The sequence below is a fragment of the Hemicordylus capensis genome, chromosome 6 (genome assembly GCF_027244095.1).
Source record: "Hemicordylus capensis ecotype Gifberg chromosome 6, rHemCap1.1.pri, whole genome shotgun sequence".
Classification (NCBI taxonomy): Eukaryota; Metazoa; Chordata; class Lepidosauria; order Squamata; family Cordylidae; genus Hemicordylus; species Hemicordylus capensis.
The window spans coordinates 146,099,710-146,123,650 of NC_069662.1; the positions used below are offsets into that span (position 1 = coordinate 146,099,710).

The window sequence follows — 23,941 nt, forward strand, 5'->3', positions numbered from 1 at the left end:
AGCACAACACTTACTTTCAACGTCAATATAAGCAGCCTTGAACTTCATGTTCTTATTGCTGTCTGTTGCCAGAACAGCTTGCTAAACCCTCAATTTCTACACAGCTTATTTCTGCCAAACAATGACCATTACTGAAAGATTTATAGAAAGCAGGGAGGTTGTTCAAGTAATTTGGCTGCACTTAATCTCTAGGTTTGCTTGATTTAGAGGAAGTAAGTTTGCCTGTACTCAAATACTGTTGCACTCTTTGATAGAGCAAGTTCACAGTCTGAACCAGCTCAAGAGTTTCAAGAGTTAACAAGGTACTGTAGTCCCCTCCCATCACTTTGAAGGTGGGGCTGTCTTTCCTGACTGCCCGTGGGGAGAGGGAAACATCTAACTTACAGTGCTATCTCCCTTTTCCTACAATGTGACAGACAAGAGAGTTTCAGCAGGCAACAATATTAGAAATTAAACACCAAAGTGACAATAAAAAATGGGCCTAATTTAAGTCAACTATTTTCTTCCTAGCTTAACCCACGCAGAGCATCTGTGCATTACTACTTGATTGCTCCCCTCATCCGCTGCCACAGCCCCCCTCACCTCAGAAATCTCTCCACCCTCACCTGAGCTGCACTCCTGCTCCTCCTACTCCATCTGGTTGCTTCCATCCCCCTCACCCCTCTTGGTCGCAGTTGCAATTTTGTGGCACCTACTGGTCAAGCTGCAGCCCCCTATCCCCAGACACCTTCCCACCCTCACTTCCCTGAGCCGCACTCCTGCTCCTCCCTACAGGAGGAGCAGCAGCAGCGGTTGACCGGGCCCTTCCTCACTGCCACCACTGACAGGCCCAGGCCCAGGCCCGTCCCCTGCCTGCCTGCCTCTCTCCGCCAATGGCCTCAGTAGCCCCAAACAGCAGCAGTGGTTGACTGGGCCCTTCCTTGCTGCCAATAGGCACCGCCATGGCCGCTTGTTCCCATCCCTCGCCCTTCTTTCTCTTTCCCTCCCTCCCCCCCCCACTTACTCTTCCCCTCTGCCTTTCTTCCTCTCCCTTTTTTTCTTTCTATCCCTCCCTTCCTGAGTTAACAGATCTTGTTTTCTCATCTAGTTCACACAATGGCACCCTCCTTCTCCTGAAGGGGCTCTTCCCTCCCTCATGACCCCTCTCTTCACAGACCCATGCCCACTATCTATCTATATTCCTCTCCAATCAAGAATATCTTCTGACCAGTAACAGTTGCAATCCAACTGACTTTAACCATCACAGGCTCCTCCTCTCTATCTGCATATGGAATCTCCACTGCCCAATCAGGTGCTCCTGCTTGCTTGCGAACTCTCGCAAGAATTGCCATGCCCAGGATAAGCCATGGGCATGCCTTCAGGAATTAGATAGATAGATAGGACAGATAGTATCTAGGAATAGTGCTAAAGAGCTATATTAAGTTCACATAAACTTTTAAAATATAGATTTCAACATAGACATCAGAGGGGAGAGTTTACTACTGCAGCTGAACCTTTTTAGGATAATGTACTAAGTCAGCCTGTCCTAGTTCTTTGCCAATTTCTCCTAATGAATGCAGTAAACTATACTAAAAACTTAAACGGTCATCCTTTAGCTTTATCCTAAGCAAAGCACACAAAATTACTATTAAGGAAGCCCAGATTAAGAAGAACCAGATGAAATCTGCACCAAACCCAGAACAAAACTATCCTTCCCTGAACAAAATGAGAATCGTTATCTGAAAGTCTCAACTAAACCTGAAACAGAAAGAACCAACAAAAACCATTCAGACTACTATGTCAGAACAAGAGCTCGATCAAACAAAAGACAATGATATACAGCAACACCAGAATGAATCATGAACACATAATACCTATGTCCAGGATGGTTTTTATACATTTTGATTAGCCCAGGTTTCTGTATTTTGCCATCTCCTGAGGCTGCAAAGAAACAAGTATAATAGAGGATCGTTGCTATAAGGATTTAGATCACTCAGGGCAGATAGCAAAGATAAACAGTCTAGTAGAAAAAGGGCAATTTGTGAGCATCGTAAAATACTTCCCCCATAATGCTATAATACTCAGCCACTCTCAATAGCTTTTCTAAGCTTGACGACGACAAACTTTCTTTTTTGGCCTTTGACCTAAAGTGTTGACACATTCATGGATATTTCTCTAAAGAGTGGCTGCATCCATGGTATTTAAGGCTGCAGGATCTCAGGCACTTGAGAGCACAGCTCTGAGGTAGTTAATTCCACAAGACAGAAGCCGGGAACTGAATCTAGCACCATGTGAGTAGAATAATCAATTTAAACTTGGTATGTTTCTCCATATAACATACTTCTATAGCAATATCCAAAATTATCATATTTTTATTGTGTTCTTTTCTTACACCCCTTTCCACTCCCATTACGTTCCAGGATCCTCCACAAATTGTATACTTTTGTGATTGAGATATTGTACCTAAATGTAATATCATACAAATCTGCATTATGATGTAAACATTCCCATTTCCTTATGTTCACTGAACTGGCTCTCACATGCAAACCCAGCAACAAAATGTTTAGAGGCATAAACGAAACATGTTAGTAGTTAGACACCTGCCACTCATAATGTTCTCCTCTCATAAGGAATGCTGGTGCTGCCACATAAAAGGCAGAATTTTAGAAGGTGGCAAAGTAGTTTGATGAGAGGTAAATCAAGCAAGTCACCTTAAGTGGCGCAGTGGGGAAATGCTTGACTAACAAGCACAAGTTGCTAGTTTGAATCCCCGCTGGTAGTATACCGGGCAACAGCAATATAGGAAGATGCTGAAAGGCATCATCTCAGACTGCGTGGGAGGAAGCAATGGTAAACCCCTCCTGTATTTTACCAAAAGAAAACCACAGGGCTCTGTGGGCGCCAGGAATCAAAATCAACTTGATGGCACACACACGCGCACACACACCCAAAATGAGGCCAGGCAACAAAGAAACAGCTCAGCTGAAGCAGACAAATCCAGTTGAGATCCAAAGGATCCATTTACAAGCAAATAGCATAGGGCTGCATCTTTATAATGAAAGACCCACCCACTGGATGAGTTAGACAGATCTCATCACCGATGGCATTTTTCAGGCATCATAGACATTGTCTTCAGATGCAAGCACAATCTCTCAATGAGCTTTATCCTCATGAAGACTTGGTATGAACATGAAAAGTTGCTCTTTTAGAGAGGTTCAGCTAATGTTGAAGCCTCCAATTGTTTGAATTTGGAGACAATTATGAACAAGTTTGGAAAGCCTGAATAATCTGTAGGCAAGAGCTGTAGGACTGTGCATGTCCTGCATGAAGCCAACCAAGTCATTTGAGAAAAACTGTTTACCATATTTGTTTTTGACCTCTTTGCACTTCTCACTTGTATTAAATAGTCCATGCAACAGTTCTTCTTGAACTGCACACAGGTCACTTCTCACTGAGCTGGTTATCCTCAGGCAGGACCAGTATAAATCTGTGGCTCCTGCCCTGAGATTCTCAAGTGTTGTCAAACTTGTTTAAGATCATCTTTAAAAAGCATTGGAAATATTTCAAAAGGATTCAGTCTGGAAAGACTTAAGAGGGATGTGAGAAATTCTTTCAGTTCTCCTTACAATTATCTCAAGTCTTTCCAGGTATAACATCAGTTGGGAGGTAGTACATTTGAAGAGGATTCTTGAATAGGGATGTCCACAGCAGCACAAAAAATGCCTGTGAATGTAATGTCAGTGATAGGGTCTATCAAGCCTGTGCAGCAAAGTCCCTTTGAGAACATGTGTTTGATAGATCAATAACTCATCATAAACTTGCAAGCCTATGCAAATGCACTTGTTAATAGGCCTATTGGGCTCAGTGGGTCTTACCTGCATCACCTAGACCAGGGGTATCAAACTGCAGCCCTCCAGCTGTTGCCCTACAACTTCCATCATCCCTTGCTACTGGCCACCGTGACTGGGGATGATGGGAGCTGTAGGCCAAAAACAGCTGTAGGGTCACAGTTTGACACCCCTGATCTAGGCTATGTAAGAGAGGGTCCCCTAGGTGGTTTGCAGATTTACACATTAATACAGGGTCCCACAGCTCACATACAACTGGTGGCTAGAAATCTGATTTTCTACAAAGCTCCTAGCCTCCCATACTACCATTTTCAAAACAGCAATGGGGGAAATGCAGTATAGCACTACATACCATAGCCACATTTTAAGATGTGCAAGATTTTTAAAAAGTTAACTTGAAATCAACTGGAAATGACTGTGAATAATGACAACAAAAATGTGTTTCTGTACATCTATTTGCTCTGGACTAGGGTTTTGAAAGAAAGTTCATTCTTCTTCAAAGCCATATTTATCATCTAGCAGAATGAATACCAGCATACATCAAAAAATACATCACAACAAAATACCACAACATATTTGTGACTATATTTTTATGTGATATTTATCTACAGTGCAACAATTTATCAAAGGCCTCTCTCAGGCAATGATCACCCCTCATAGTGTTGGTACTTGATGGGTGCCTGCTGTCCTTTTAAGAAATTAGCCACACTTTTCAAAGCATTCTCAGTGTCAACACAGAAGGGCAGCTGCTCTCTCCCTCAGTACTCATAGCCTGTGCTTGCTCTCAGTGTTGTGCCATAATCATCCAACAACTAAATGTTTGTCTAAATAAAGACAAATTTTAGTCTTTTCCCCCCAGCCAGACTCCAAGACGGAAGTACAACTGGGAGGGAAATGAGCCAGTATGGCATTTGCAGGAAAAAATCAATTGGCACTGGAAGGATTACAGCCTATTCTCCTCCCATCAACGTCCCGAATGAATGCACCTTCTACCACCGTTTTACCTCAGCAAAAACCAACTGAGAATATATATATTTGCCAAGGTAATGTGCAGCTCTATACTGCATTTCTCTTACAGAAGTCTGGTGCTACCCCTGCTAACTGAGCATATCCCTGCTAACAGAGCAAAGAGGCACCTTTTAAAGTGGTGATTCTCTTTATTTAGCAGGGGGAGAGCAACTAGCCCTATCCAACCCCAGCACAGCATCCCTCCAGTGGCTGTTGTTGGTGTCTTTCTTACGTTTTTTAGACTGTGAGCCTTTTGGGGACAGGCAGCCATTTAATTAATTAATTTCTGTATGTATGGGAACTTTGGTTGAAATGCGGTATGTAAATACTCGTATTCATATAAGCTGCCAGTCTTGGAGCTGTTGCTGTCCATGCTTCCTTTCCTTTTCCAAATATATTAAAAATTATTAAAATATGAGATCCATGCTTTGCTTTGATTTACAGATTAGTATCTGCAATAATCTCAGAAAGGACTTAAAAATTAATCCACTAAACCTAAAGCTTTTGCGGCACTAATATTTCAGAAACAATGTATTATCCTCAGCAGCTAGCATCTATCATATGCATCTGTATTATAGCTCAAAAGCTGGTCCTTGAGTAAACCGGTGAGTTTTACCACAGAGCAGCCTTTGTGAGAACAATGCAATCTAGTGCAGTATCCTGTCTCCCATCTGTGCCAATAGTATCAAACTTCTGACAGTTTAAGATGACCTTTGGCAAAAGGATACATACTTTGACCATAAAGCTGCCTAAATTGTCAAAAATGCTACAATCCTTTAAGTGGTTCACCTCCTTTTAAAAGCATATATTTAAGAAGCATCAGTTTCCTTAGAAATGGCCACTTAGAGGATAACTGCCAAAACAAAACAAAAGCCACACCACAAAGTCCTACAGAGGAAAACAAATATTAACTGTCCTAACTCATCAAACCAATGGCCCACACTAGCTGAGTGAGCTTTACTACTACAAATATTTATCTACTGCTTTTTGACAAAAGTTCTCAAAGCGAATTAATAGAAAAATAAATAATAAATAAGATGGTTTTCCGTCCCAAAAGGGCTCACAATCTAAAAGGGAACACAAGGTAAACACCCGCAACAACCACTGGAGAGATGCAGAGCTGAGGTTAGATAGTGACAATTATCCCAGTCTGATTTTAAATAGGTAATTTCAGCTTCTGTGTCCCCAAATTTGATGTGTAAATTAAGACTAGCGTGTGCACATAGGAGTATTAGTGCAATGTTGCTTCAGAAACGTTTACTTAAAATTAAAACTTCTATTTGAAAGAACAAAATATACTGCAATTCATCTTCTCCTACCTGCATTTGTTCTGTGGAACTGCTGCTGAGTTCATCTCCAGATTCTGAATCCTGGTGGATTTTTTCTGACCCTTCTCCTGCTGAATCACAGGATTGCTCTTGTAAAAAGCTGGTCTTTTCTATTTCCATACAATCCGAACAAGGAAAATGAGATACAGAGAAGGTCCTGTTCTGATTGGTAACTTTAGGAAACTGGAATTCATTAAATTTTCCATTACTTTGGGCAAGGTCCAGGCTCAAGCCAGTAGTCTGACCTGGATTACTGTTTGGTCCCAGATTCTGATTGGCATCCCGAACTAGGCCACACACTTGAACTGGAGACAGTTTTCCAAAACTAGAAAGCTCTGGAGATTTATTCACATTTTCTGTTGACCTCTGTAACCCATGGGTAAGTTTGAGAGAACTGTTTGGCAGTCCACCTGGTTGCTTAATGGGTGGCATTAGTGCTTTGCGAGTTACTTCTTTCACATACTGTGCTGGCACATAAAAGGGCTTGGAATTTTCATCCTTTTTGACCTGCCACCAGTCATCGTTAGTCTTTTTCACTAAGATGTATCGTTCTCCTTGTTTTATCACAATCCTTTTATCCTTTGCTTCATACTCGTAGTCATATTCAACTTCAATGTATAATGGACCTGGAAGAATTTTTCCACTTTTGTCGGCCATCTCTTTCAACAAGTTGAATTCACCTTTCCAGGTGAAAGGTAAGCCACATTATGGTTTTTCTTCCTCCCGTTTCTCAGCAGAGCTGTAAGAAGAGGGTGGGGGGGACACACAGAAATATTACCACACAGCTACTTTAACAAGTTTCACTTCTAAGTTATTTGACAAATCCCATATTTTGGGCAGACTAACCAAAACCTTTATATAGGCCTTTTCATGAATATACCTACAATTAGAATCCATTTCCAGAACCAACATACCCACTTAGCAAAACCTTTTGAGCTACTGAAGCTGCTCTCACCTCATTGCCCTTTGTTTTGAGCATCACAGCACTCTGATCTCAGGCTGCTGATACATATGCAATCAACATCCTGAGATCAGAGTGCTAAGGGGGTTCATCAGCTAAGGGGGCTCATGAAACTATTGTTTTTCTGTCCATGGATTTTATTAGTGTAACAGTATATTGAACAGCAAAAACTTTTCTGGATTCATACATTAGCCTTTTGCTCTTTGCTTGTTACTCACTAAGCCTATTGTTTCAGTTACTTAGGCAAAATGGATCAGATCTTTTTTTAGCTCAAGACAATCTCTTGCTTACGTAGGGGATTTATTTACATAGCTCAGATATTATTAAATCTTGGGCGGGAAGGATTGTTTTGCTTATTTTGCTTCCCAATTCCTATTCATCTAACCTAACTCCCTCCACCTAGAAGCTAATATATTACATATACTTTGTTCCATTATCCTAGTTTTTAACATCTGACAAAGGCCTCTGGGGATCATAATGTACCCTCTTTAATCATGCTTCTACAGTCAGAAAATATCTTTAACAAGGCAAAGTGAGATATTGGCACAACTGCAGTTTCAATGTGCATTTTACCTGTATCTATATCCTGCTAGTAGCTAGAAAAGGTTGAGATTTCAAGAAGTACAAAACAAATCAAGCTCTTAACAGCAGTTAGACATAAACATTGTTACATGTAAACCAACATATTTCCAGCTGCAGGATTTGCTGAAATTCAATTGGATTAGGCCTAACATTCATGTCTTTACATTCTACAGACCAAAATTACGTATAGATTTAATTTCTATCCCACCATTATCCCATGGAACTTAAGGCAGCATACTAAGGCCAGCAGCGTCCACACAATGATCAGACCCAGGCCTGCTTATTTTCAACAAGGTTACTGCATCATGCACCTTCAGACGCATGATGCAGTGTGGGGCTATTCTTGACTGTCCAGAAGCTTCAGCTAGTCCAAATGTGGCAGTCTGGCTCTAAGACAGATAGATCACCGAAAACACATTAGACAAGTGGCTTCTAATTACAACCTAGACACAAATACAAGTGCTGATTTTAACCCATAATGGCTTTAACAACTTGGGTCCTAACTCAAAGACTCTCTCACTCTCCACTGTTGCATCACAACCTTCAAGACTGGAGAGTACATTCTTGACTTGAGCAGAGAGGTGCACCAAATTCAAACAGGAAGGGCACAGAGGGGCTTCTTAATCATAGGGATGTGCACGAATGTTTCAGTGGAGTACCTTTAAGCATGAATAAAACAGGTCCTTACCTGCTCCTCTGCTGCCGCCGCCACCACCACCACCACCACCACCACTCTTCTGGGCACAGTTGCTGAGCCACTCAGAAGTCCACACACAGCTGCAGGGCTTCGTTTAGTGGACGTGGGCATGGCAGTGCTGCGGCTAAGGGCATGGCGCTGAGATGCACATGGCCACCACACATGCACAGTCGCACAGCCACCCACAGATTTCTGAGCAGTGCAGCACCATGCCTGGAAAGGTGGCAGGGCTACAGAGGATCAGGTAAGGACCTACTTTACTCATGCTTAAAAGGTATCATTCCCTGCCCTGCTGAAACTATTTGGCAAATGAAACTGCAAACTATTGTTAAATGGAGGGAGGAAATCATGGTGTGTAGGGGAGGAGGGAGCATGCAAGCCAAAGGATCCTTCAAGACTCATTCACATTGTACTAAACTATGTCTAGTATGATATTAAATCTGAATCAGCCCACTGTTAGAAGCACCTACCACCTGTAGGTTAAAAAAGTCAACCAAAAAGGCAAAGAGTTCAGGTTTTCTACCTACCTACAAAAGACACCCCAAGTCAGATCTAGCCATATGTCAGTAATCTGAGCCATTGTGCTCAGATGGGGACAGACACTTAAAAGTACATTTATGTAGAGATCATGCAGGTGGAACAGACAACATTCACATCCAGAAGCACATAGATTTACTTCTGCAGTTCCCAAACCAATAAGTGGTACATATACAGAAGCCTCTTTCCATGTGTGAAACTTATCTAGAGCTATCAGAGCTTCATAAGAGAGTCTGTGACACAGTAATCAATAACATGCTGCATAAACTGATAAAGCTATGATCCAGGGAAGCACAGTGATGATATGTTAATTAAGTTGAGTTCCCCACCTCACATCAACAGCTACTCTTTTGTCCACATTAAAAGCTGCCTATATTTTCAAAGACATCTTCACGTTTACAAAGCTGTTTGTGACAAAGCATAGCTACAATTTGTTGGGGAGTAAAGAGTGCCAGGAACTGAACATGTCTGCATTCTATTGACAATACAGAGGGAAGAACGCTGAAGTTCATACAAACAATAACTTTTGTTTTAATCAGTATCAGCTTCTATCAATAGTTTCTCCCTATCATAGTAAGTCATATCATAAGAAAAGGAAATTACTGCAGTTTGAGATCCAAGTCTATCTGCAGTCTCCATATTTGAGTAGTTAAAATACTCCATTTACTCTGAAGTAATCTAGATTACATATATATTCTAGTTTAATTCAGTGAATTATTTCAACTAAATTAATGTAGACAAACAGCTTTTTTATACTCCAGTATCTCAAATGGAACTCTACTGAAATAGTCCAGCTTAAGCAGGAGAATACTTTTTAAGATCTATATACTATTTGAATGCAAATCCATATGTTGAATAGCTGCCCCCTCTCCAAAGAAGCACATATATGTTTGTAAATGTGGGAAGCCACATTTGTAATCAGTGTTTATAAACAGTGGAAAGCCACTTTGTCAATAAATGTGTCATGTATAACATTTTAGGAATTTAAACAGACATTAAAGGTCTGTTTAGTCCAACCCCTGTACTGTGTAAGAAACTCTTATAACATCCCTGACAGATGGCTGTCCATCCTCTGCTTGTAAATCTCTAGTAAAAGGAATGCCCACCATTGCACAAGGCAGATTGCAGAGTGAAGAGAGCTGGTCCTGTGGTAGAAAGCATGACTTGTCCCCTTAAGCTAAGCAGGGTCCACCCTGGTTGCATACGAAAGGGACTCTAGAAGTATGAGCACTGTAAGATATTCCCCTTAGGAGATGGAGCCACTCTGGGAAGAGCATCTAGGCTCCAAGTTCCTTCCCTGGCAGAGCCCCTGGTGGCGCAGTGGTAAAACTGCCACCCTGTAACCAGAAGGTTACAAGTTCGATCCTGACCAGGGGCTCAAGGTTGACTCAGCCTTCCATCCTTCCGAGGTCGGTAAAATGAGTACCCAGAATGTTGGGGGCAATATGCTAAATCATTGTAAACCGCTTAGAGAGCTCCGGCTATAAAATGGTATATAAATGTAAGTGCTAAGTGCTATCTCCAAGATAGGGCTAAGATAGATTCCTGCCTGCAACCTTGGAGAAGCTGCTGCCAGTCTGTGTAGACAATACTGAGATAGATGGACCTATGGTCTGACTCAGTATATGGCAGCTTCCTATGTTCCACTGCTAAACAGCTTTTACAATTAGGAAATCCTTCCTAATGTATAACCAGAATCTGCTTTCTTGTAATTTCAATCAATTGATTCTAGTCCTGCCCTCAGAAGCTTCTTCGTCTATGTGATATTTGAAGATATCTATCATATCTCCCCTTAGTCCAGAAGTTCTTAACCTGGGGTCTATATAGTAGTTCCATGCACTCTGTGGAAAATCTTAGCTGCAATGAAATTGTTTCCTGGGGAACCAGAATAAAGTTCCTGAAAATAACTACCCTAAGTATTTATTGTTTCTCTAATTACTGGAACCTTAAGAAAATATATGTGGTGAGTATCTATGGGTAATACTTGTGGATGGGGGGGGGGGGTCCATAGATGCAAAAAGGTTAAGAACCCGTCTTAATCTTCTGTTCTCTAGGATAAACACACCCAACTACTCCTTTAACCGTTCCTCAATATTACTCAAAAGAACTTACAAAACTTCACCATCTTTGATGCCCTCCTCAAAACCTGATCAAGTTTATAAATGTCAGCCTTAAAAGACAGTGTCCAAAACTGGACACAGTATTCCAAGTGAGGTCAGTCAATCAATCAATTCCTTTATTATGATCACAGACCAGCACAGTGAGGTCTGATCAGTGCAGAATACAACTATTACTTGTGATCCGGACACTCTGCCTCTGTTAGTGCAAGCTAGGAATGCATTTACTTTTTAAGCAGCTGTATCACACTGCTGGCTCATTTTCAACTTCTGGTCCACTACGACACCTGGATTCTTTTTACATGTACTGCTGTCAAGGAGAGTCTCCCTGATCCTAAACTTATGTATAATCAGATACACTAGTCTAGCAGACATAGAAGATGAAGCCACTGGTTTAATGTTCTCTCCATTCTGCTGTACTGTCTGGCCCTTTTTCTAGTTGTGTACGTGTTAGTTAAACAGTCAGTATCTTGTCCAGTAAGTGTGTATCAGTTCCTGAAACACTAGCTTCACATATTTATGGTGCTACCTAACATCACAAAACCTGTCTCTTAAGAAGTCATTTCTCAAAAGCCACTGGCTGACATGAAGAAAATCACTCAAAGTAGTCTCAGTTACCTAAACTGTCCTTTTAATTTCAATATGACTACTTTGAATCATTTTCCTCATCATGTCAGCTTTGTTTTTTTAACATTGCAGGGCAAAAACATATTTATTGGCTGTACACATACAGATATGTTGCACAAGAGACCCTCTACCCGAGTCACATCTTACAGCAGAAATGAAGCCACTTGCTGTAACTGGAGGGTTGACAGTGATAATCAAATGTGGTGGGGGAGGGCAAAAAAGGATGAGAGAAAAAGGGGACATGCAGCATCGATATTATGAGCATACAAAGAACCAGGACTCTGACTTTTTTAAATAAAGGAAAATGCATTATAAACCAAGTTGTACTTTTTGAAGACTGGATTACTGTGGGAGGTAATGAAAGCAAAGTAGCATGGCATTTAAGTCTTTTTCAAAGCCCACACAGTTTACTAAGCCAATGCAAGTCAAGGAAGGGGTAAGCAAGACCTGAAATCAGTATTCTAATCTAGCTATTTCACTCACTTTCAAAGCTGTGGCAACATATACACATACACACAAATCACAAGTACAGTATCTGACATGTTAATGAAAATGTAATAATTGACCCTTAACAGTTTGTATCCTAGATAATTGAGGCACTGCCTGCTCCCAAGGGTTTCTGCCAGCCCAACAAGGTTGTCAGAGGGGCCTTTGCTCAGTGTACAGACTAGGGATGTGCACAGAACCGGTTCCATGCACTCCCGAGAGGGTGGGGGGGTAACTTTAAGAAGCAGGGAAGGTGCTACCTACCTGCCAGCCCCCCGCCGGCAGTCTCTCCAAAAGCGGGTGTGTGGAACTGCAGCATTTCTCCCTGCACCCCATTCTGTGTTGCCACGCAAATAGCCAATGCATGTGTGCACGGCACGCACATGCATGGGCTATTTGTGTGGCGACACAGAATGGGGCACAGGGAGGAACGCTGCAGTCCCACGCACCCGCTTTTGGAGAGAGCAGCGGCAGAAGAAGAGCAGCAGGGCAGGAGCTGGCAGGTAGGTAGCACTTCCCTGCCTCTTAAAGTCCACCCCTTATGTTCAAACCAGTTCAGGCGCCAGTTGACGGAACCAGTTCGGCACTCCAGAAAAGGAGCGCCAGATCAGTTCCATGCACATCCCTAGTGCAGATGTTGAGAGAGGTTAAGTTGTCGTGCATGTGGGACAAGGCCTTCTCTGTTGCTACCCCCAGGCTCTGGAATGCTCTCCCAGTGAATGTCCGCTCTTTGTCATCTGTGGCTGCTTTTAAAGAACAATTAAAGACCTTTTTATTTGTTCAGGCTTTTACCACTTAGGGGCTGCCAAATCTCTCAGCTCTCCTGCTTCTGTCTGATTTTTTAATGGTTTTTTGTTGTTGTTTTGGTTGGGGTTTTTTTTTATGGTTTTTATTGTTTAACAGATTTTAAGGTTTTAAATGTGATTTTAATGGAGTTTTATTGCATTTTAATTTTTGTAAATCACCTTGGGATGCCTTATGAAAGGCAGTATAAAAACTGAACAACATCATAAATCGTTTGTACAACTTTCTGGTTCCACACATTTCCCTTTCCATAAATTTTTTTAAAATGCATGATAATGTGTCTTCAGTTCTTCAAGTAAAGTAACAAATAATCAAAGAGCTAAGGACCAAAAATACAACTTTAAAAGACCGAGCAATCTAAATTCAGTCCAGAGAAATCTGAAATAATGTTACAATGATTTATGTAACTTTAAAAAAACCCCACACAATCATTTAGTTCTTCTACCACAGACCATTGTGCTGGCAAACATTATTCCCTACAGCTGCAATGAACACATTAATGATGTTGAGACATAAACAAAGTTAGTCATTGAAGCCGTATTGGAGGACATTTAGATCCCCGCTGTCATAAGTTCTTACCAAGTGAAGGCCAGATGAAATAAAATCCAGCCAACTGTCCTCTACACAATAGATGTTTTCTCTTATGTTGTGACTTGTCAGCATCTCAGGAACAAGCTTTGATTCAAGCCCACTTCCGTTAAGTCTGTGATTTTTGGGTACATTTCGTTTGAGAACAAAATGCACCCCCACCCTGGCATAACAACAGTTTTGTCCTTTCTACAACCTATAGTCACACATGAATTCTGTATAGCAGAGGAGTGCAGGACAAAGGGAATGCATTACTCTCCATTTTTCAGATCAAATTTTCTGACAAAAAATGAGTACACAGGAGTCATTTGAAGAAAGAACAGCAGCAGTTCTAGTCACCATGGCAGAAAAACAAGCACACTAAACACTAAGTCCATGGTTTTCATAACAACTTTTTCCTCACATTTGCTGAGGGGAAATCAATTTCACACACTGAAATTTCACCAGAATAATTTTGCTCGACAGCTTGTATGACTCATTTGTACTCAATTTTATATGAAATAGTTTCAAAATGAGCATAAAGATAACAAAACTCATAGGAAAGATTAAATAAACCTCACTGGCAAGCACAGACCATAGAAAATGTTACAGAAACTGCTCCCCCAGTTTCTAGAAACATTAGGAAGCATAAAGACACAAACAAGCTCCAGAGAAGTCTGGGTTTCCTTCAAAAGGTACATTTTGCCTTTGAACCTTTACCTTTTCTTGAAAATTGACTCTATGTTTACCAGTTTCTGAATATGCAGTGTAGTTAGAATGCCAATCAACTTTTTAAAAGCCAATATTCATAAATAAGAAATAATAGAAGGGCATGTGATGTAACATAAGCCATTTGCCTCTCTCATTGCTCTTTTGTTATGGTATTGACTACAATGATCTGCTATAAATAATTAGGAACAATCTTTGGCTAATACACTGTTGTTAATGTAGACAAACAAGAAAGGCTCAAATCATTTTAAGGCCTGTACAGGCAGTTTTCAGGGCACAGAGAATGCAGAACTTCAACTCAAACCAGTAACTAAAATGTTTCTCTCTGCCCTCAACCCCCATTTCTCTTAAATGGTGAAAAAGTTTTACACAATACTTTCCTAATCATTTTACCTCTGTGCATGTATGTAATTGGGACAAATGTGCACAGGTCTGTAAATATCAAGTTGCCCATGCACACACAGGTACATGGCACAGAACACCCTCTACCCAAGTCACTTTTTACAACAAAATAAAAAGGTTCTACAGCATTCCTCACCTTGGAAACCTTCCCTATAAAGGAAACATGTTAAGCTCAGTTGGGGTAAGGCAGAGAGGTGGCAATAACAGTAGGATGGTGACATCTGATCTGTGTACAAACACAAACTTTAATGCTTCCGGGCATGAACCAGTCACTACTGAAACAACAAAAAAAGTCTTCCGAATGGGGACGCCATGAGACTAAGATTCCTGCATGTTTCCGGAAGCAGGTTGTACTGGTCACAGCAAGAACACTCTGAATTAAAACCGGACATAAGTGAGAGAGAGAGAGACCCAAGTAGAAAGGAGATTCCACCACCACACATACCGAGCTACGGGGAATCACAGGTAGCTGAAGATCAACCACACATCTCACCTGACACATACAGAAAAATACCACAATGTTGAGAAAGCTCCTCTAGCATTCCCTAGTGTTCTGCTCATTACCGACGCAGTCATACTTATAAAATGCTAAACACTAAAATACTCTTTCCCCCCAAAAAAACTTGATTTGGTACTAAAATCCCTCCCCAACCATTAAGTGGGGAACATGAGGAACTTGACAGAGCACCCACCTCGCTATTTCTACCCCGCTTCAGCAAGGCGGCAAAGTATCAATACAAGCCTCATGTGCACACGACACATTTAAAGGGTAAATATTAGTTAGCTTTTAAACTCCCCTATCTGCCTTCCAATTTGGATAGTCAATTTGGATAGTTCTAAATGTCGTTAAAAGTGGATTTCCGCCTTCCCCCCCTCCCCGCCCCTGCCTCCTAGGGGTGGCTGTATCTTGATGGGCAATGCTACTACTACGATTAATACTTATATACCGCTCTTCAACCAAAATTCTCAAAGCGGTTCACATAGAATACAAAAGTGGGGGGAGAGGAAAGTTACTCCGGGCTAACTAACGCGGAGTATAACAGTGAGGTCGTGTGAACAAGTGGAGGAAGTAAGAGACGGGGGTAGCAGAGGAAGTCAGTCTGTCTGCCTAACGTTCCTCTCCTCCTCTCCCACAGACAGCAGTGCAGAGTGCACCCAAGAGGGGCGAATCCATAGGCGCCCACCTCCCAGCAAGAAGGGGAGGGGACCTTGGAAGCAGCCTCCACCTCCAGCCAGGCACCTCGCTCCCTCTCCCTCTCTCGCGCGCGCGCCCCTCAGCCGTCCCCTCCCCCCTCCCCCCTCCCCAACTGAAGCAGCAGCTCCCCCGCTCCCTCACCCAGGTGGGGGTCCAGGTCGCGAGACCGCAGCACGGCGGACTCCCGCAGCTTCCTTCTCCTTCCGCTCTGCCTGCCTGCCTGGCTCGCGCCTCGCCTCTCTCTCTGCCGCCTGCCAGTCCACCAGCCCCGCCCCGTCAGCTCGGCACTGACTGAGTGTCAGCTCCAGGGCACCACACGACCCGGCGTCAGAGGTCCCCGTCACGTGCCGGGGGGAAGGCGGGGCCAGGGCGAAACCCGGTGGGGTGGGGGAGGTAAGGGGCTAACTCGCCTTGGGTTATGCATCCCAGCACCCCGCTGGGCGGGCTCATTTTTGCCGCCCGCACAGCGCATGTAAGAGTAAGTAAAGCCCGGTCAAAACAATTAAACATCACAAGCATGCTTTTATACGCAACCTCTTCTGCGTTCTCCTCGCACCCACCTCCTAGCAACCCTCCCAGCCCAATCTTCGGCAGAAACAAATCCAGAGTGAGTGAGATGCGCAATGTTTCCTCTGAAGCAAATCCCTAAGTAAGTATATGAATAAATAAAATAAAATCCACTTCATCAGAGGAGTGTGGGTGTATACCCAGGTTACACCGGGGGAATCTAAACCCTGAAGCCAAAAGGCCCTCAGATGCAAGAGGTATACAGTCTGTGGCGTGCCATGCGAAGCTAGCCCCCGTGTAGCTGCGCTGCCATGTCACGTAAGGAAGCATTCAAAACTTTAGGCAGACGCTCCCCAAGCTTAGAATGGATGACCGACCTGCCAGCAGATATTGGGAGTCAAACAGCAGAACCTTATCTTATGGTTTGTGCAATTCGCCATACACACTCACCACTAAACCAGAGTATTTGAACTTCAAACGTGAGGGTGCTATATACACCACAAGTCAATTTTACATGGATTATCATCTCTTAATTACTCTTTTGTACACACAATCAATTGATGTTTGAGTATTCCTAATTGGGATCTCACAGTTTCATTGCCCTAATTTGGTGATTCGAACTGGAATAATAAGTCCACGTTTAGTGACTGGAATATGATTTAGGAAGTCCTATTGATGATTTCAAGAGGAGAACTTACCTATCAAGCAGATACTGCAGCCAGAGTGTTTAAAGAGTGGTATCCTCACTCACTGGACACTGGTCTATGGAGTGAAGATTCTGATCCATGTTAATTATTGTGAGGACAGAATCCTGGGTGTGCTAGCTATTACTGATCAATGGATGGAGAGTATTGGTGTGATTTTGCGTGATCTTTTAATTAGATCAGGATTATTCCTGTGGTCTTCAAGGAGCAGTGAGTTGTTTCCTGTGTATCTTGTTATTCCAGCTGTGAGGAAGTCTTTGCAAGATACTTCCTCATACAGTTACAGTTAAACAAGACTTTTCTTAAGAAGCCAAAAAGAAGAATTGTGTCTGATCTAGACCTAGTTTTCACTGAGGCAGATGCATTCTATCTAGTAATCTTTTGTGTTTTGTTGTTTAGACATCTGTCCCAGTGGGAATCCTGTAGAGAGAGTGTGCGGGGTGCAGTCAGAAAGAAAAGGGTGGGGAAGGAGGAGGAGAAAAATAGTGTTGCTTGCTTCTAAATAAAATCTTAATTAACCCAGCATAAGATTTCTTTGTGTTTACAAAGGAAGCAGTTATAAAACCTGTGTCTGGGCTATACCACTTCAGGCTTTAAGTTCATGGCTCACACAACTGAATGCTCCTCAATTTTTATTATTTTATTTTTATTATTATTATTTATTTGATTTTTATACCGCCCTTCCAAAATGGCTCAGGGCAGTTTACAATTAAAACAGTAAAGAGCTAAAACAAAAATTTTAAAACAATATAACAACAATTAACAATTAAAACAACATTTTAAAACAACAATTAAACAATCACAGTAATTTAAAACCCTGAAACCGGGTTAAAATATTAAAACTGATTTTAAAACCCTGGAAAGCCAGGCCAAACAAATACGTTTTAAGAGCTCTCCTGAAGGCTAATAGAGAATTCAAATTACGGATTTCTGCAGGGAGAATTTTTTATTTAAGTTCCTTCCACACAGAAAACTAGATGTCAGGGAAAGACATTTACTGCTTCAGTAAGAATTAGGCCTGGACTGAAAGACAGGATAAAGATTGTTAAAATGCACCCTATATCGGAAGAGAGGTAGCAAGGTTGTGTCAAGGGCAGGAGGCGCATTTGGGTGAAATACAGTGACACACTCATGGTTTTGCTTCTCTAGCACAAATAGGTACAATTCCTTGATCTCTCATTTTTTAAACAACCATGTCATCTTTTCACTGAGGGAAAGAGGGATCCAAGATTACGTTGTTATTCATTTATTAAAATTTGAATAAGCTATTCAGTTCAAAGACTTCCAAAACAGCTTTACACAGTTTAACACAACAAATCATAAAATCACTACAATAATAAAACTAACAGCAGCAGACTCATTGTTTAAAAAAACACACAACAGCCAATTAAAATACTAACAAATATAAAGAAAGTCCAGGGCCTTCATCTGGCCTCAAAAGATTGTTAGAACTGATGCCAGGTGATCCTTCCTGTGCAGGGCATTCCACACCAAGGTACCACACAACTGAAAAGACCTGATCTCCAGTCATTTCCCCCACCATCACTTACTTCTAAATAAGAGGGCAGAAGGGCAAGCTATGCATTCTATTAAAAACATGTGTTGCCCTGATATGCCTGTTTTAAAATCGAAATAGCAGACATGGGAGCAGGGGGATAGATCCAGTCTGAGTCTGACCATGATGTGGGGGAAGGAAAAGTTTAGCCTATTATTCCTGCTATGGTCCCAATCTGGATTTAAATCACAAGTGAGCAGGTGGTTCTGATGAACCAGTCCCCCATGTGAATATGAAGAGAGGAACAGTGCACTGGGATGTCTGCACTCACGTCACTAATTGTGTGGAAGGTTGAATCAGTTAGTCATTTCGTTTTAACCGACCCTGTGGCATTCAACAAGGTGAGCTTCTGAAGTGATGCTTAAGTTACTCCTCTGCCTCATATCTAATGGAGCCAAAGACTCTTCTAAGGAAAGAAATTATTTGGTAACCCTGGTGGTCCCAGATGGCTTAAGTCATATGTGGTAACCTCAGACAGTCAGTTCTGGGTTTCAGGTGGTCATCCTTGACAAACTGCCCTCCATGGGCTCCTTCCTATCTGGGTGAGCCCTGAGTGAATAACTCACCAACACCACACAAAGACTATGGTTGGTCTTACAGATGAGCAGTGGGCCCTTCTGAGGGCCCTGGTGCCTCGGTAACTGCACAACGATGCAAACCTGATCCTCAGGTGAAATACCCTAGTTTGTTCATTCTTTTATTTTTCTTGTCCATCCGCCTTGTTCTATTCCATGTAGCCAGTGTTGCTTGCATGCAGCCATCTACAGAGCCAAAGATCACTCCCCTCCTGTTCCTCACATTTGCCTTCAGGGGTGCTTTCCAGACTAGACCCTACAACGGGGTCACGACTTATCTTGGTGCTTCCACACTTCCTGCATTGTGACTCTGCAGTCTCTACGCAGACAGCAGGGTACCGTGCACATTTCCAATGCCTTGTTTCAAATTTAATCGCTGCGATATAGAGTTAGGACGTCATATGTCCAGTGTGAAGAAGTTGCTGTTTTTTCTGGTTGTTAGTTGCTGCGAGACTACTCTGCCTGCTGATTACGTTTCAAACGCGACTTGCCCAAACGAGGGCATTTTGCCACTGATGAGCAGCTAGTCTGGGAAGTGCCCTGCTGTTGCCTCTTACACCACTTCACTTTAATGAGGAACAGAGGCAGGAAGTTGTGAAGACCATCTGAAGACAACTCCAGATTTGAGGAACAGAATATCCCTGACTTCGGGGGAAAAGAGAAGTGTGCTCCCTCATCCTTCCACGTCAGTCTGCCACAACTCACTCTGACTTCCAAATTTTAGCATTCCTTTCTCTTCACCTCCTCTTCTCTCTTTTTAATTGAATTTCCTCCTACTCACATTCCCTGTTCTAAGAAATTAATTTAAGACTTAGCTCCTCAGCACTCAACATTTAAGGTCATTTAAAAGAACATATTCACACACCCATAATGAGCTGTTAGCAATTCTCAAGTAATTCCCTCCCCCCTTTTGTATTAGTCTTTTCAGTAGCCTTGATTTGAGAGGGACACATGAGCCTTCATCCTATATGTTTACTCAGAAGGAAGTCCCACTGAGTTCAATGTTCCTATTGCCCAAAGCCTGCCTAGTATTCACACTTCCTCGTCGTGCTCTAGATAGCTGGGACCCCAGCAGCAAGCCCATATGAGAATTCACAGGGCAGGCAAACACTAAACCAAGCATTCACAAACTGGTGTTGTCTGTCCAGTGTTGACCACTATCCAGTGTCCCTAGACATCTACACTGAGCACATCTTGGAACACTCCGACTACCAGGAGCTGGTTTGCTCCTTTATAACCATGATGGGGGAGGGGTCGCAACCAGCTTGATCCTCTAATCGCAGAGGGGATGGGCCACTGTGCCCAGTGAAATGGCTTGTCCTAAAACCAGAGAAGGGGAGCAATCCATGGCTCACACACTGTGCCCAAAGGAGCTGAGCCAGCAGCTGCTCCATTCTACCCCTGTAGGAGAGGAGTTTCTGTCTTCAGCCCTTCCCCATGCAGGGGGGCTGGAGTCTAATGACACTGACGACAAGTCCAGTGAGCCTTTCACCCTCAAGGAGAATGCTCGACCACCTCAAAAACCCCAGGATGCCTCAGATGATGCATTGGCTTCTCCTGCATGCAAGATGAGTCTGGGCCTGTCCCGCTCTCCAGCTTTGGACACTATCTCATTGGACTCTGTCTATTCTACAAATATGTAGAACCTAAACAATACCTTCCAGGCACACACTTCAGATCAGACTGATCAGCACAAATTATTTGCTTTTTACATTCCTTTTGATCTCCATGTTTGTAACCTCACACTTTGGGCACATGCTCTATTTAATTTAACATCCCTGCATGCTAAAATGAACTGTGCTGACAAAGAAGCCGACCATATCAGCAACCTGTGCAGAAATCACCCACAGAGGGCTTCCTGGATCCAGGGAAGAACCCCTGCCATTGAGAACCCAAGAGTGGAGGCCAAGATTGGCTACATATAATCTTCTTCTGCCTATCTTGGCTTCCACTCTTGGGTTCTCAATGGCAGGGAAATAAAACACCCCAACTAAAAACCGGCATCTAAAAGCCAGATTTAAAAAAGAATGTCTTCAGTTTATACGACATGACACAGAAAGAGGGGGCTGTTTGAATCTCACATGGGTGGGAGTTCCAAATACAGGGGATACCAACACCAGCCCAAATGCTGGAGCTACTCAAGGCAACTGGTCCAGCCCCCTGATGCTGGCATCAGCATCAGGGTTGGGGCCAGGTACACCTCCCTCACCTGCACCACCTTTCCCCATCTCCCAGCTGCCTTGCCTTCTGGGTATGCTGGGGTTTTAAACTGCAAGTCAGTGACAGAGGCGGCAGTGAGGGACAGAGGCGCTCTTACCCCTGGACTTCCAGGCCGAAGTCCAGGACCTCCACCTCCTGGGGGCCCCCAAATCCTCTTTAGTCTGTCCTGGGTGGTGAGGTCACCACTCCGTGCTGCTGGCCTGCACTACGCGTGACCTCTGCTTTAGCGACAGAGTGGGGAAAGAAATATGTGGGATGGGAATATGTTAAGTTGCGTGTTGAAATGTTTTTGCCAATGCATATTTGCATTAATATACCCTTTTTATGTTCTTACATTCTTGGAAGTTCAGTTGCTGTTTGTGCCTTCAAGAACCCACATGTTAAAAAATACTGTGTGTCATGGTGTGGGGGCGGGGATGATGCTTCATTTTCAGCAGGGAGCCTCCAAAGGCCATTAGGTCCAGGCTCCAAAATTACCTAGGTGCACCTCTTGCGATGTGAGTGGCAGCTTTCTGTTGCTGCCACTTCACTAACTGGATGGCTCTCTCTCACACACTTTCTTCCCCCATGATGCCTTCCCCCTACAGGCTTGTCTCTATGAGATTATGAGCCAATCTACATGTCTAGAACATGGATTCTCAATGTTGGGCCCCCAGATGTTATTGGACTTCAACTCTCATAATCCCCAGCCTTAGTGGCCTTTGGTTGGGGATTATGGGAGTTGAAGTCCAATAACATCTGGGGACCCAACGTTGAGAATCCCTGGTCTAGAAGAAGAATAAGGGGAAGAATCATAGCTCAGTGGAAGAGCAGAAGGACCCAGGTTCAATCCCTGACATCTCCAGCCACAGCTAGGAAATCTCTGTCCAAAACCCTGGAGGGCTGCTGCCAGTCAGTGTAAACAATACTGAGCTAGATGGACCAAATCTCGGGCTTGGTAGAAGGCAACTTCCTGTGCAACCTCCGTGGATTGATCTACTTCAAAATACAGGTAGGGATCACATGTTTGAACCTTCTCTATTCTAAGATCTCCACTGTTTGGAAAACTAGCAAGTCAGGAATGAGGTATGGCTGTTTATTTATTTTTAATATGCAGGTAGGGTTTTTTAATGTGGAAGAATGTTTGAATACACAACCCCCTCCCCCCAACTTCCTGAGGCGTTATAGTTCCTAAAGAACTGTATCTTACGTGATTCTTCTGAACATGTAGATTGGCCCTATAATATCACAGTAATCTTTCAATATAATATAGTCCTAAAGCAATGGAACATAGCCACTTAATGGCGCAACAGGGAAGTAACTTGCCTAGGGAGCAAGAGGTTGCTGGTTCAAATTCCTGCTGGTATGTTTCCAAGACAATGGGAAACACCTATATCAGGCAGCAGCAATATAGGAAGATGCTGAAAGGCATCATCTCATACTGCACAGGAGATGGCAATGGTAAACACCTCCTGTATTCTACCAAAGAAAACCACAGGGCTCTGTGGTCACCAGGAGTCAACACCGACTCGACGGCACAACTTTACTTTAAAGCAATGCGGCAGTAAAATGTCTCACGTGTACAGCTGGGAGTGTAAACAGTGATTAAATATGGATGTCATTCTTTTGCTAAGGAACAAAGGTGGGGGAGGGAGGAAGAATGGCCACTTTGGAAAACACCTTCAGCTACTACCAGAAACACAGCTATGTATGATGATGTGAATATATGCACACACAAATTCTGTGAATGAATGCCCTGTTTGTCTTGAATCAGGATTCAGATGTTATCTCAGCGTAGTCATCCTAAAGAATAATCACTGTCTTCACCACTGGGAGAATCCACAATGTTTCAGCCTCAGCGCTGTACTATCTTGATTAATTCGCAGGTCTCTGTGTTTCTTTCTAGAAGTGAGAACCCCACTCATCAGAGACGACTACTGTGATTTATATCTCAGTGTTCTTCATTGAGAGGCCCCAGAAGCCAGTAGCAGCTCCCATCAACCATAAGTGTGGCTCTCTAACTACTTGTTTATTGGTTAGTAAATGTAAATGAAGCCACATACTCCACCCAGTCCCCCAACACCATGCAGAGGCAGCCATTCCTGCCATGCAGTGCTGCATTGGTGGGGCTCCTTGAAGAGAAATGGAGCCCTCGAGGCCGAGTACCATCTTGGAAGGTGAGCGCTATGGACAACGCTCTGTGAAAACTTCCCAGAGCTCCATGCTCACCTTCCAAGATGCCGTTGGGGCTCCACGGGGCTCCCTCTAGTGCTGGGGGAAGTGCATCGCTGTAGGGTGCACTTAAACCACGATTTGAGCACCTTTTGGTAGTGGGGAGTGGGAACGGGAACTTTAAGAAAGAGGAGAGCAGGTCCTTACCTCCTCTCCGCCACCCCATGCAGCTTCTGGCTGAGGTGGTACATGTCCCAAGTACCCCCATGTGGCGCCAGCACACACATGGAAATGTTTTCCTCTTTCTTAAAGTTCCCGCTCCCAAAAGGTGCACGAACCGTGGTTCATGCAAACCCCTACAG

General features: G+C 43.1%; 1 protein-coding gene across 7 annotated transcripts in view; it reads right to left on the reverse strand.

Annotated features, from left to right (window-relative positions):
• The window catches only part of ARHGAP12 (Rho GTPase activating protein 12), a 192,124-nt gene that overhangs the window by 127,710 nt on the left and 40,473 nt on the right, over positions 1 to 23,941 (reverse strand). For 4 of the 7 annotated variants that reach the window (XM_053260230.1, XM_053260229.1, XM_053260228.1 and 1 more), the window contains exons 1-2: positions 16,009 to 16,165; positions 6,155 to 6,902 (exon numbers count right to left, since the gene is read on the reverse strand). In XM_053260230.1, coding sequence (XP_053116205.1) covers positions 6,155 to 6,820 — 666 coding nt within the window. In that variant the 5' untranslated portion in view covers positions 6,821 to 6,902; positions 16,009 to 16,165. Of the gene's footprint in view, positions 1 to 6,154; positions 6,903 to 13,553; positions 13,807 to 16,008; positions 16,166 to 23,941 lie in introns of those variants that run through there. The other 3 variants (XM_053260226.1, XM_053260227.1, XM_053260231.1) reach the window with 3 other exon arrangements.